We start from the raw sequence: 13,490 nt of genomic DNA, 5'->3' as shown, positions 1-13,490 counted from the left end.
GATCAGAATATTAAATTTTAGAATACACAGGAATATATTATGTATAATTGTATATACAGTCAAACCTTGTAATCTCGAATTCAATGGAACTCGGAAAAAAAACTTTGAGGTATCCGAGGATTTGAGATAGAAGGGGTAAAATACTTAAAGAATAAGTGGTTGGGACTTCCAAATCACTTCAACATATCCATGGTATTTGAGATACATGTATCAGTGTTCGAGATATCGAAGTTCAATTGTATACATACATGTAATTACATGTAGGTAAATGAAGGATATTCACAAGAAAATTTACCATGAGTTCTTTGTGAATTCCTGTCCACATTGTTTGTCTTTTTTCAATCATTGCTTTCTTTTCAACATTTCTGGAGGCCACAATCTAAATATCAAAATATATCAGAAATTATGGAGAATTTACAATTTTGTTCACTGTGATTTTTTCTACATTCAAAATCTTGAAAGATTCCACTTTTTTCACAGGTTACCCGGTAAGTATTTTACACACATAAACACTAGTTATAACTGCCAAAATTTGCAAATTTACCTTAAGTTCTTTAAGCACCTCTGGCATCGTCTTTTGCATTTGGAGCTGTTTTTCCTCTAAATTTCTTTTGGTCAAAACTGTCTGTTTAAAAATTTGATAGAATTTAAAAAGTTCAACTTTAGAGAAAGAAGTTAATGTTAGATAAAAAAAAAATAATCAAGGGACATAACAATACATTCACAAAAGATAAATGAAGGACGTAAAAACTTACCATCAGCTGTCTGTGAACCACTCTCCTCGATGTTTCCATGCTCTCCATTATTGCCTTTCTACACTCTACATCTCTGGATGTCATTGCCTGAAATTTATTTTTTTTAATTACTGATGTCTTAACCATTTGCTAATTTTTAATTTTCTTAATTTTTAAAACCGTGAAATAAACAGGGAAAATGAAATTGAGAACATAATCAAAAGACACATTTCACAAAAAAAATGTATAATTTAATATAAAGAATATGCACATGAAAACTTAATAACCATCAGTTCTTTGTGAATCTCCTTCCATGTGGTTTGTCCTCTTTCCATTATTGCCTTTCTTCTCTCTACATCTCTGGATGCCACTACCTGAAAATCACAATTTATTAGAAATTAACAGTTTACCATTTTTTCATTGTGAATTGTCCTCATTTTTTAGTTCCTGAAACACTGCAACCAAAAACTAAAATATTTCGCACCTTAAGCTCTTTCAGCATTTCTTCTTCTTCTTCCCTTGATGGAGTAAACTCAATTTGAGTGTTAAAACTCCAGTAATTCCGTAGTGAACAGCTAAAAATCTATGTACACCGTATTAAAAGGGATAAAAATTTAAAAGTGGACAATTTAGTGGTGTAGAATATCAGACACGCTGATGGACTGTATTGCATGTCTGAAGGTGTCCACTGATGGTGAATTCCTAATTGTGGCTGGTATATTGTTCCATGCTATGATAGTTGCTGGTATGAATGAGTATTTGTAGACATCAACCCTGGTGCTGATTTGGCGGATTTTGTTTGCCATAGAACCACGGGTTCTGCTATTGGTGACATGTAGCACATGATGTACCGGAACTTCCACAATGTGATGGTAGATCTTGTAGAACATGATCACTCGGTTCCGGGCCCTCCGATGTTCCAGTGGTTCCCAGCCGAGTTGGTATAGCATGGTGGTCACACTTCCTGGGTCCCTTGATGAGTAATCACCTGTGGCGAACCTTGCTGCCCGGCGCTGAGCATCTTCTAGATGTTGGATTAAATGATGTTGGAAAGGATCCCAAACCACTGACGCGTACTCCAATACTGGACGTACTAGCGTAGTGTATGCCTTGCTTCTGATAGCCTGTGGGCAACTTCTGAGGTTCCTTCTTAAAAATCCAATTGTTCTCGTGGCCTTGGCAGAAGTTGAGTTAATATGCTCGCGCCATGAAAGATCTTTGCTAATTGTGATACCAAGGTATTTACCACTTGGGACATCTTCCAGGGTATGGTTATGCAGTTGGTATGATTCTTTAATTGGTTGGCGTTTCTTAGATATGTGGATAATGGTACACTTTTGAGGGTGAAAGGTCATCTGCCAGTCCTTTTCCCATTTCTCAAGTGCACATAAGTCCTGTTGGAGTTGGACTGTGTCATTGATTGATTGAATTGTCCTGTAAATGAGGCAGTCGTCTGCAAATAATTTAACATTTGATGTTACCACCTCCGGGAGGTCATTGATGTAGGCAAGAAATAATAGGGGACCCATTACTGTGCCTTGAGGTACTCCGGAGTTCACGTCTGCTATGTTGGAGGACATCCCTTCAACCAATACTCGCTGTTTTCTGTCTGATAAGAAACTTTCTATCCATTGTAGAGTGCAGCCACGAATCCCATAATAATTCAGTTTGTGGAGGAGACGTTGGTGTGGTACCTTATCGAATGCTTTGGCGAAATCCAGTAAGATGACGTCAATCTGGTTTCCATTCGATAGGCTACTAGCAAGATCTTGTACTGTGGCAATAAGTTGAGTCTCACATGATCGCTTACTACGAAATCCGTGCTGTGCTGGTGTAAGGATAGAGTTCCTTTCAAAGTGGTCCATGATGTTAGAATGGAGAATGTGTTCCAGGATCTTGGAGCAAATTGCTGTAAGTGATACAGGACGATAATTTGCCGCTGCACTCTTGTCGCCTTTCTTAAAGATGGGGACTACATGGGCCATCTTCCAGTCATCTGGTACACATCCACAATTCAAAGACGTTTGGAATAGAAAGGTCAATGCAGGTGTAATCTCCTCTGCCAATTCCTTCAGAAAACGTGCTGAAATGGCATCTGGTCCTGTAGCCTTGTGTGGTTGTAAGTTACTTAATAGCTTGTACACACCACGTGGATTGATGATTGTGCTGTCCATTGTTAGGAATGGGCTGGGACCCTTGTCTGGAGCTCGGCTAGTGTCCTCCGTTGTAAATACGGATTTAAACTGTTCGTTTAATATATTCGCCTTGGCTTGTGGGTCGCTGGTTATGAGCCCGTCCGTATTCCGTAATGGTGCTACACCAGAGGCTTCTTGTTTTTTGCTCTTAATAAATGACCAGAATTTCTTGGGATTTTCTGAGGCACTGGGGGTGATAATGTCATTCATGTATTGTTGATAGGCAAGACGAATAGTGCGCTGGCATTCTGATTTAAGAGACAGGTACCTTTGCTGGTCACACTGCTTCTTTGTTGCCTTGGCTTTGTGGAATGCACGTAGTTTCCTGCGTGATAAACGTCTGCTAGCTGTATTGATCCAAGGGTTTGATGTCCTGGATCGTGTGAGCTTATGAGGAACATGTCGGTTCATGATGCTAAGTGTGGAGTCTCTAAAGAGTTCCCAGAGAGTGTCAACAGAAGTGAAAGGTCTGGTGATAAAGTCTTGTACAAAGTTGTTGATGTCTCTTCGCAAAGATGTCATATCTGCCTTATCCCATGAGTATATTTCTCGACGGGCCGGTTTACTTCTTAGCGGCTGGATTAAGGAGTCAATCAAGACTGCGTCGTGGTCGCCTACCCCTGGGATGACTTTGCATCGTTGCACAAGTGATGGGTTGCTCGTAAAGAACAAGTCGATTATAATCTTCTTTTGTCTTTGGATTTTGATTTTCTCCATATTTCTTTTAGTCCAAACTGTCTGTATAAAGAATTAACTATATCAAGACAAATTCAACTTTTAATATAAAAGACATCTAGTCACAAAATTATTATAGAATAATTAGGTAAAAAAAGCATATACACATAAAAATTTTACCATTACTTCTTGGTTAATTGGCTGTCACATTTTTCTTGCCCTATCTATAGCTAGAAATCTGCTTCTGAATCTTAGAATCTTTTTAGGGGCTACTTTCTGGAATACAATTGGAGCATTTATCAAATTGATCTAAAAAGAAAAAGTTAAATTCATTTTGCAACTTTCTATTAGTCTATATAGTACCTTAAGTTCTTCCTGCATTTCCCGTTTGAACTTAATCTGTGGAGCCATGGCTTTTAACAGTTTAACTCGGAGTCCACCTTTGATAAGTTTTCCTGAATAGAGAAACGTGCACTACATGTATGAAAGACATCATATACAACAATTATACCAAAGATGAAATATACTTATTTTTCTGAGGTAAATTTCATAGGATTGAATAAATTCGAAATTTGCTCAATGGCGGAAAAAAAAACAGTAACAGAGGTCCAGTACTCTAATAATATATTCAGTAAATCAAAAATCAAATGCATTCATTAAGCCTTGTATTACCTGTCGCATTTCCTCTTCTTCAACCATCTCGATCCAGCTTTTTTCGAATTTTAGTATCTCTTTCTTTGATTTCTGGAAAAAAAAGCAACAAAACACTTTCTTGGAGTTCTCTATCTCTCTCTCTCTCTCTCTGATCATTCAATATAAATTTTATAGTTTTAATTGATAACGTTTACTCTCTTACACAAAACAAATGATCCGTGTATGATGGTATATAAGGAATTTTTCATCACTTGTTAGTTTTTGCCAAAAGACAAAAATGCAGCATATTGTCCTGTATATATTTTCTTTAATTAAGATATGCAAAAAATCATCTAGTCTATCTGGCTAAATTAGAGTCTACAATACTCACCAATTCCTTCACAGCTTCTTCACCAAAGTCCAAAATTAATTCTTCGTTCTGTAATGGTTAAAAAAAGCAATAATTTTACCGATATATCTAAACATTTAAGAACAATTCAACTCCTTGCGTAAATAATCGCCGTTGAAAGATAATGATTATTATAAAACTTAGTGTTAATTTGCTTTCCCTTCTTCAAGCAAAACGACACAATACAAAGATGGTATTTTCGAATATTTAAATAAAAAAACAATAACAGACAAACAATTGCATGCATCAGTAAAACCCGATCCACTTTCTATTACACGTTACTTTTTAGGTTTGTTTAAGAAATGATAATAGGTTAATTTTGTTTTATTTTTTCCTAGGAACTTAATACCCCCCCCCCCGGCCAGCAAAAGTTTAAGAGTAAGGGATGCAAATAAGATCCTTACAAAAGGGATGGGGAGTATATTTACTAATATATCAGCCGAGCGGCAAGCCAGTTCAGTCAGAATTCCTGGAAGTCGTTTCATGATCATTTTTTCACTCACTACTGCATTCTGAAAAAAAATAATAAAAAATTTATTAAATGTGTAGCTTGAATTGTTCATAAATTATAAGAACTCCACAATGATAAATGCAGAAGGTATAATACTTTCGTTCTTTAATTATTAAAGACAATTATCAAACCTTTAAGGCAGAAAAAAAAATATTTAAAAGTTGGTATATCAATATAACAGGTATAAATAAATATAGCAATCTTTCCGGTAAATTCGAAGGTCAAATTTCGATCTCGGGAAATTTTATTTCATTTAAGAAAAAGAAAAGAAAAACGACTACGACCAACATGATTAAAATCAGATCCTTTAATCCGCTCACATAGACCGCCAGACAAGGAAGCGATCTATGTGAGCGGATCAAAGGATCTGGACTACAAATATTATTAATTCTGGAATTTCACATGCATCACCAGATCTTAAAATACAACCAGTGAGGCAAACTAAGTGCTAATGAAAATTATATTGCAAAAAGGCGCGTTCACAAAAACCAAACATTTCAGTAACGGGAAAAAGTTTTACTCACAACATGCATTTCCATCGCTTTTGTGTAAACAAAACTAAATTATGACGTCATAGGTCATCGTTAAAGACCTCAGTTATGACGTAACAATGTGTTGGTATTTTATCAAAATATTGTTTTGAAAGACCCTCTAAATCAAAACGATACTTTCTTAGAAATTATACATGAATTATAATAATTAAAAAAAAAAAGTTAACCATGTCAAATACTTAGGATAAAAGGCCTAACATTTAAAAAAAAATTAAAAAGAAAAAAATATTCAAAAAAAAATGTCAGCTTGGGGTCATTTTTATGTCCGGCTGCCTGATAAGAAAAATTGTTCAGTTAATGAGATGTGAACTAAGGCATACTTGCACTAAGAACCATCAACTCACAGGACAAACGATTTCTTCCTAACATACACTTTAAAAATGATATAAACTATACATTTGCTAAATATCAAAGAGTCTACTTACAGTTTGCACGTCTGCGACTTTGTTGTAAACAAAACAGTATTATGACGTCATAATCATCGTCAAAGCCCTTTGATGTTTGAAAACATTTTGGATGATTCTGATTTCCGGAATACGAAGCGGAATGAATAGTACTTCTGCTATTCGTTGTCAATCCCACAGGTTTTAAAGTTATATTTGTGTATCAGTTGGTCATTGAAAGTAATTATATAGAGAAGAAAAACCATAAATGTTGACTTTAGGGACCAGGCAAATTTTATCATAATAATGGGACCAGTACAAACAGGCATGGGACAATGATTTTTTTCATCGAAGAAAATCATGGGACAAAAACTTTTTTTTAGCACTAAGTACCCATGGGACACAAACTTTTTTTAAAAAAATTAATTACAGTACTTAACTCAAGAGACATATTTATTATATTTAAAATTATTTTTTTTCAAAAAACTTCAATTTTTTTAAAGACATCTGTAATCTGAAAGAATCTTTCAATAATTAATTGTTATCAATGCACTTTTTGTTATTTTTGTTCCAATAATCTCATGAACATCAAGATATAACCATGGGACAGTAACTTTTTTACAAGTCTAAAGGCATGGGACAAATATTTTTTTTAATATACGAGTGCCATGGGACATGTAATTTTTTTGAATGATAATTTGTTTTTGTACCGGTCCCGTCATTGTAATAAATTTTGCCTGGTGCCTTATAATTTGTCATTTGGAAAACGACACATCACTGATGCAATTGTAAAATCTTCGAATATTAGGGAAGGAGGGTTGAATTTATAATTTATCCCTTGGAAAATGAAACTGTTCCAATATGGGGGCGGGATGTTTATGATATGTTTCATGTTGCAAATGTGCACCCATATATTTGTTTATATGGCATTTAGAGGCTGTGGAATACAACGTGTGGGATTTTTTTCATTTACAAACGATAACTTATGTGGAAGCATCCTAGGGTAGTGTAGATTCTGGTTGTACAAATCATGACCCCGGGAGTAGGGTGGGGCCACAACAGGGAATCCAAGTTTTACATTGAAATATGTGGAAAAAATGTTTAAAAATCTTCTTCTCAAGAATCAGTGGACCTGATAAGCTGAAACTTATCTGGAAGCATCATTGGGTAGTGTGGAATCTAAATTGTTCAAATCATGACCCCCGGGGGTAGGGTGGGGCCACTAAAGGGAATCCAATTTTTACATTGAAATACATAGAAAAAATGTTTAAAAATCTTCATCTCAAGAAACACTGGGCCAGAAAAGCTGAAACGTTTGTTAAAGCATCCTGGTGTAGTGTAGAATCTAAATTGTTCAAATCATGACCCCGGGGGTAGAGCGGGGCCACAATAGGTATTACAAGGAGTAAAATCTGATTTAAAAAAAAACAGCAGAGCCAAAGTTACTCAGATGAGCGTTGTGGCCCTTGTGCCTCTTGTTATGAAATTCATTTTAACTGCTACTCTGTCTACCGCTTTGGTCCAATTTCAAATAAAACTTGGTACGCATGTAGATTACAGTAAGATACATGATTCTGATTATCATTTTTTTTTTCAATTTGACAAACGGTGTTGTTATGGTTACTAAAAATAGAAATTTCCATGCAAGTCTATCAGAAGGCTACTCCTTCCACAGTTTAAGTCCGATTGCAATAAAACTTGCCATAAAAAGAGACTAAACCAAGGGACGTTATTCTATTTATTACTGTTGCGATACTTTCAAATCCAAGTGCTCTTTTGTTGGAAGTACAGACCAGTAGAGTTACAGTCTCATCAGAGACTTCTCAGAGTAAATGAAAAATCAATATAAATAATATTCAATAAGATGCATTAGCTGTCTTCATCATTACAGTGTGTTGGATGGAAAGTATCGGAAACAAGAATCTTAAATACAGCAAAGAATGATCGCGTAATAGCAAAAGAAGTAACCTATAGGGTCAGGTTTGGTTTTGGTCTTTACAAAAAAACATCAATTTCTGTTCTGACTGATGAGTTTACGCGACAGGCATCTAGTCATTTGTTTCTCATATATCATTTTATTTTAGTCAATAATGCACTTAGTATATAGAGATAGAAGGAACCTTTTCATATAAATTAACTATATATACATGTAGTCCATGCGTTTTGAGTTCGTAGTTTCTGATATTTTCATTGTAATGGTAATATATAGTCTTAATTCCCTTGCTGATGTGCATTTTTCTATGGAAATTATAAAATATGATTGATATGCTAATCTTAGACATGAAGTTCCGGACTTTTTACGTACACTTCTCAGCTAAAAAAAATCGAGACAAACACTTTAGTCTAATAGCACAGACAGAAGAAAAGCATATATATATTGAATTGATTGAATTTTAAGGTATGTATATACAATAGAAATTCATTGCAGACGAGAATACCTGTATCGAGTAACACTTGGTGTCTTGTCCTTAAAGAAAGTGTGCTACACTGAGGATATAATTGTATAGTTCCGCTTGATTGCGGTTTGATTAGATTTTCATACCTGTGATATCTTTTATATTAAAAAATTTGTAATCACACAAAATTTTACCAAAATCAATTAAATCAAAACGTACGACTTTTCAACACTTTATACAACCATTCCCCACCGTAACTTAAAGTCAAGGCTTTTTGACATCATATACAGTTGCTTTTTCAATATTAATGGAACTCGTAAATTTACTTACTTCGTCATTGGTCATTTGCAAAATTATTTTGTTAAAAAACATTATGATTGTACACACAAGATGCTTGAGTTTCTGATTGATAGTATATATTTTTTTGAGATCAAGTCTTCCAACAATCTGTCGGAATATATACCTATGGGTACTAATTTCACGCCGTTATTAGCAGACCTATTTTTGTATTCATTTGAATCAAAATTTTTTAAAAACTTCTACATGAGAAGAAGAAAACACTTGCTGTAGCCTTTAACTCGACAATTAGATATACCGACGACGTATTATCAATTAACAATAGTTAAATCCATTTATATGTCAACTCGATATATCCCAGTGAACGTGAAATAAAAGGCACCATATATTTTACTAGAAAAAGGCGTTAATGGTAGCCTAATAGTAACCTAACAATAAAACTTGATGATATGTTTGTTGATTTATGTCTCCCAGTTGATTCGATACGGTAGAGCATGTTCAACGTACGAACAATTTCTAAAACGAGACAAGCTATTGACAAACAAGTTGATGAAACAAGGATGTAAAATGTTTTGTTTGAAGTGAACATTTTGCAAGTTCTATGGTCGATACAATGACCTTGGTAGCAAATACAATCTATCAAGTCAAATGCTGGCTGACGTTTTTCATACTAATTGTTGGGCCATTATTTACACACTGAATTGCCTACGGATTTTTCCATTTATCCGATCATGACAAGGAGCACATGGCGGATGTGACCGGTCGACAGGGGATGCTTACTCCTCCATGGCACCTGATCCCACCTCTGATGCTTTTAGAGGTAGTTGTTTGCTGTGCTCCCGTTTTGTATTGTTTCAAGCTTGACTACTGTTCGTTATCTCTATCATTCATCAAGAATCATCATCATTGTCCTTTACACCCTGTGGTGTGTAGGGCAGCAACAAACTTCCTCCACTCTTGCTTATCCTGGGCCAGCCTAGTTAATGATCCCCAGGTCTGAGCATGGCTTTCATTTCACTTTCCACCGTCCTTCTCCGTGATGTTCTTGGCCTCTCTCTCTCTCTCTCTTTCTTTTGTCCTCTTGGGTCCAGTGTAGTGCTGTTCTTGTTGTTGACTGGGGGTCTTTTCGTAGCGTTTGGTAATGATGGTTTCTATGCCCTCTTGATTACATCTGCTCAGCAGGTCTTCATTTGTAACCTTCTCGGGCCAGAATATCCTAACTATATGGTGTGTAAGGATCGTAACTTGCTATTGCTAAGATCTGTCTCTATTATTCTCCAGCATTCCGATCTACATAGGAGACTTAATACAATACATCTCTGGTAATACTTCAGCTTGGTGTTGGTGCTGTACTGTGCAGACCTCCAGATGTTATTCATTCTCTAAATACTCTCCAGGTCTTGCCCAATCTGCTGTGGATGTCCTCCTTTGTGCCCTCTGGTGTATTGATGCTACCCAGGTAAATAAAGTCCGCCTGGCGGAATAAACGGGCATTAAAGATCATAATTGAAGGAAAATACACAAGTCTCTATCAAAAAAAAAGTGTTTAAAAGGCGAAAATTTAAAAATGTAAAAGTTTTACACAAGGTGGATTCGAACCACAATTATAAAAAGTTACAACGATAATGAGAGGCATTGAGCTACATCGCCGTGGGGGGGGGGGGGGGGGGGGGTGCCCCCCCCTTCCAATAATTTTGTCGATATATAGAATACTATAGAAAGCATAGCTACTATATGCTTGTGCCCCGCAATAGTAACATCTGATGATTTTTTTTTTCTTTATTTGCTTGTGAAAGAATTTTTGGTAGCTCTCCAATACTGAAGTGTTTGGTTGTGCCCCCCCCCCCCCCAAAAAAAAACTGAAATTGCTTCCTACGGGCCTGAGCTACACAGACTGTGTTGTTCGATGATATAAATATGAAGCAGGTTGTCAAAAGTAGCTCTTTTGTGAATTTTCACTCCAGGGCACGGGTACCACCCCCACCCCAAAAAAATCCTATTTCAAATTATTCTTTGGCTTACAACCGAAAGAAGAGTGTACACGTATAACAATTAAAATTGAAAATACGTGACTTTTCAACACAGAATATGGATCAATGATAACTTTATTTATAATGTTTATGTCATGTGGACAATTTCAATATTGAGATCGTCTTTTGCGTCTGCCAAGCAGCCAGCCGGAACTACCGGGCTCCTTGTGCTGTGTGACAGATAGCTGGAGGTCCAAACACACCAGCTGTTTTCCCGAGGCGTTTTCGTTCACTTTTACATTCACATGGTAGTCACCCTGAAATAATCACAATCATAAAGTCATTTCAGATATTTTAAGCACGACTGGAAATAATACACAGTTTTAAAATCACAACGGGAAATAATAATTACATCTAAGTTAAAAAAATATCATTTTCTAATTTTTTTTTTTGACACACAAGATACATGAATTGCTTTTGGGTGAGTATTGTGCATATGGAATTTTTTTTTCAAATCCTTCGTTGATTACATGTACATGTATTAATCAGTGTAAAAAAGTAATAATGAAGTAGTTATATAAATTTTTGGCTGTTGAGTACCGCTGCAAACCAGGTGAGAACTGATGGAATACTGGGGATGCTGATGGTGTAATCGTTGATACGGAGATCTCTGGGGGGCTGGGGACACTGGCTAGCATTAACTCCCACACTGCTCAGCATAGTCTGGATTTGTTTACCAATACCCCCCATTATCCCAGCCCAGTCCTCGGTGATCATTTGCTGAACCGTTGTGCAGAGATCATTGTACGTACTGAAAAAAAAAACCCTGTATTTACTACAACAGTGGTAAACTTAGCCTTCATTCTTTCTTTTTGAAAAATGGAAAACCCTCTCTCCGACACACGCAATTCAATTAAACGGGTCATATAAAGCAAAATATTTATACAATACAAACCATGTATAAATATATATATATATATAGAGAGAGAGAGAGAGAGAGATCAAAATGCGTGTTATTTACCAAGAACCGACATGGAGAAGGCATGGAATTGGAATTTCCAACCCTAAAAACGTTTTTCTTTTAACAGATAGAGACATTTTCGAGCTTCCAATGGTATTTGTAAGGCTGGCGTCAACAGAGAGATGTATGTCGCCCGGAACCTGGACAGGCATAGGAGTCACAGAAACGCTACGGATTACGACATCACTACTGGAACCTGTAAATGGAACATATTACCATACACTGTAAAAGTTTGGAGCGGAAAATTAGCAATAGTATAAATACATCTGTGTACTTAGTAATAGAAAATACTTAAACACGTAATATAACACACAAAAGGAAAATCTCTCTCTCTTTCTCTCTCTCTCTCTATCTCTCTCTCTCTCGGGAGACAAAAGCGTTGTTTTATTTGCACGTGAATTTTTCGGACCGCAGATTTTTCGTCTTTCCTTAGCCAACATTTAATATATATAGAGAGAGAGGGGGGGGGGGAGAAAGAGAGAGAAGGGTAATCTGTGTTGGATAAGTGGAAACGGGGTTAAATTAAATATTAATTAAATATTAAATTTTTTAAAGCATTTATTTGTTACAGGTTTGGCGATACACGTATTCAGGAATATATTAATTATGAATTAAATATTTTTGATATATCTTATATAAAGTTTCTGTTCTGGTAATTATATATATATATATATATATATATATATATATATATATATATATATATATATATATATATATATATATATATATATATATATATATATATATATATATATTACTTGTAATTTTTTTTTAAAATTCATTTTGTCATTTTTTAAATTATTCTTTGAAAATATATGAAAAATTAAGAGTTGATTATATCATAATTTGTATTTCTATGTCATTTTTGTCCACGTTTTGTAAATTAATTATCTTGATTTATAGTTCCACGCTAATGTCATTTAGAATTTAACGGGTGGCAGTAAATACAAAATAGTTGTCGTGTCGTAAATTTACTTCCACCCGGTAAATTCAAAATATACAACATGACATATTCAAAAACATCTTTCCTACTTAAGTTTCAAAAGTAAGACATCAAATATGCTGCACATTTATTTTTTTTTTTATCATGCAAATACATTGTAATTGAAAACTCAATTTGCAGTTTAATACTGTTTACAAACATAAAACTATACGAAATTAAACAATCTAACTGTTCAAATTCTTTAAGAAGATCTGTTCCGTTCAGTATTCATTCTCTGGGAAATTCATATTAACACTTTAAAATAAACACAAGAATCGATTTAGGAGCAGGGTAGACCTGGTCTTCTCTATTCTCCCGAAAGAACACGCAAATATATTTGCCGACTAGCCCAGGAAGCATATCAGGGAGCCGGAAGTTCATTATAGTACATTCGACAACAATAATACACATTATATAACAATACAAATGTTTGCTCTGCTCCTATTTTGTATTGATTAATGGACTTTTGAGCTTGAATACTGTTCGTTATCTCCATATATTTCATTTATGAATAACATATAACATGATGTATAACTGATGTGAAACTTGATTGGCCTGGATGAAAACCAGAGATAAAAAGGTTTTTGAAAAGAAATGCCTCTGGAAACCTTTGCCCTATAATATACGATAGACTCTAAAAATATTTTAAACAAGTACCTAGCATATAATTAAAATTATATTTTAATAAAGTTTGATGTGTCTTCTTTGAAAGACGGGCTGGAACTAATTT

The 13,490-nt window shown here is 35.1% G+C and overlaps 1 protein-coding gene and 1 long non-coding RNA gene across 3 annotated transcripts in view; both read right to left on the bottom strand.

Annotated features, from left to right (window-relative positions):
• Positions 1-13,490, bottom strand: part of LOC133192086 (uncharacterized) — a 427,629-nt gene that overhangs the window by 10,793 nt on the left and 403,346 nt on the right. The gene's annotated exons all lie outside the window — the stretch shown is intronic.
• The window catches only part of LOC133192673 (ganglioside GM2 activator-like), a 3,261-nt gene continuing 642 nt past the window's right edge, over positions 10,872-13,490 (bottom strand). The window contains exons 2-4 of the mRNA XM_061328664.1: positions 11,776-11,971; positions 11,355-11,565; positions 10,872-11,071 (exon numbers count right to left, since the gene is read on the bottom strand). Of these exons, the coding sequence (XP_061184648.1) occupies positions 10,922-11,071; positions 11,355-11,565; positions 11,776-11,971 (557 nt within the window). The 3' untranslated portion in view covers positions 10,872-10,921. The remainder of the gene's footprint in view (positions 11,072-11,354; positions 11,566-11,775; positions 11,972-13,490) is intronic.

Source organism: Saccostrea echinata, unplaced genomic scaffold (assembly GCF_033153115.1).
Source record: "Saccostrea echinata isolate AGI-Se365-2 ecotype Australia unplaced genomic scaffold, CSIRO_AGI_Sech_v1 ptg000025l, whole genome shotgun sequence".
Classification (NCBI taxonomy): domain Eukaryota; kingdom Metazoa; phylum Mollusca; class Bivalvia; order Ostreida; family Ostreidae; genus Saccostrea; species Saccostrea echinata.
The sequence above is the reverse complement of the archived record's forward strand: the minus strand, read 5'-3'. Positions and strand labels throughout refer to the sequence as shown.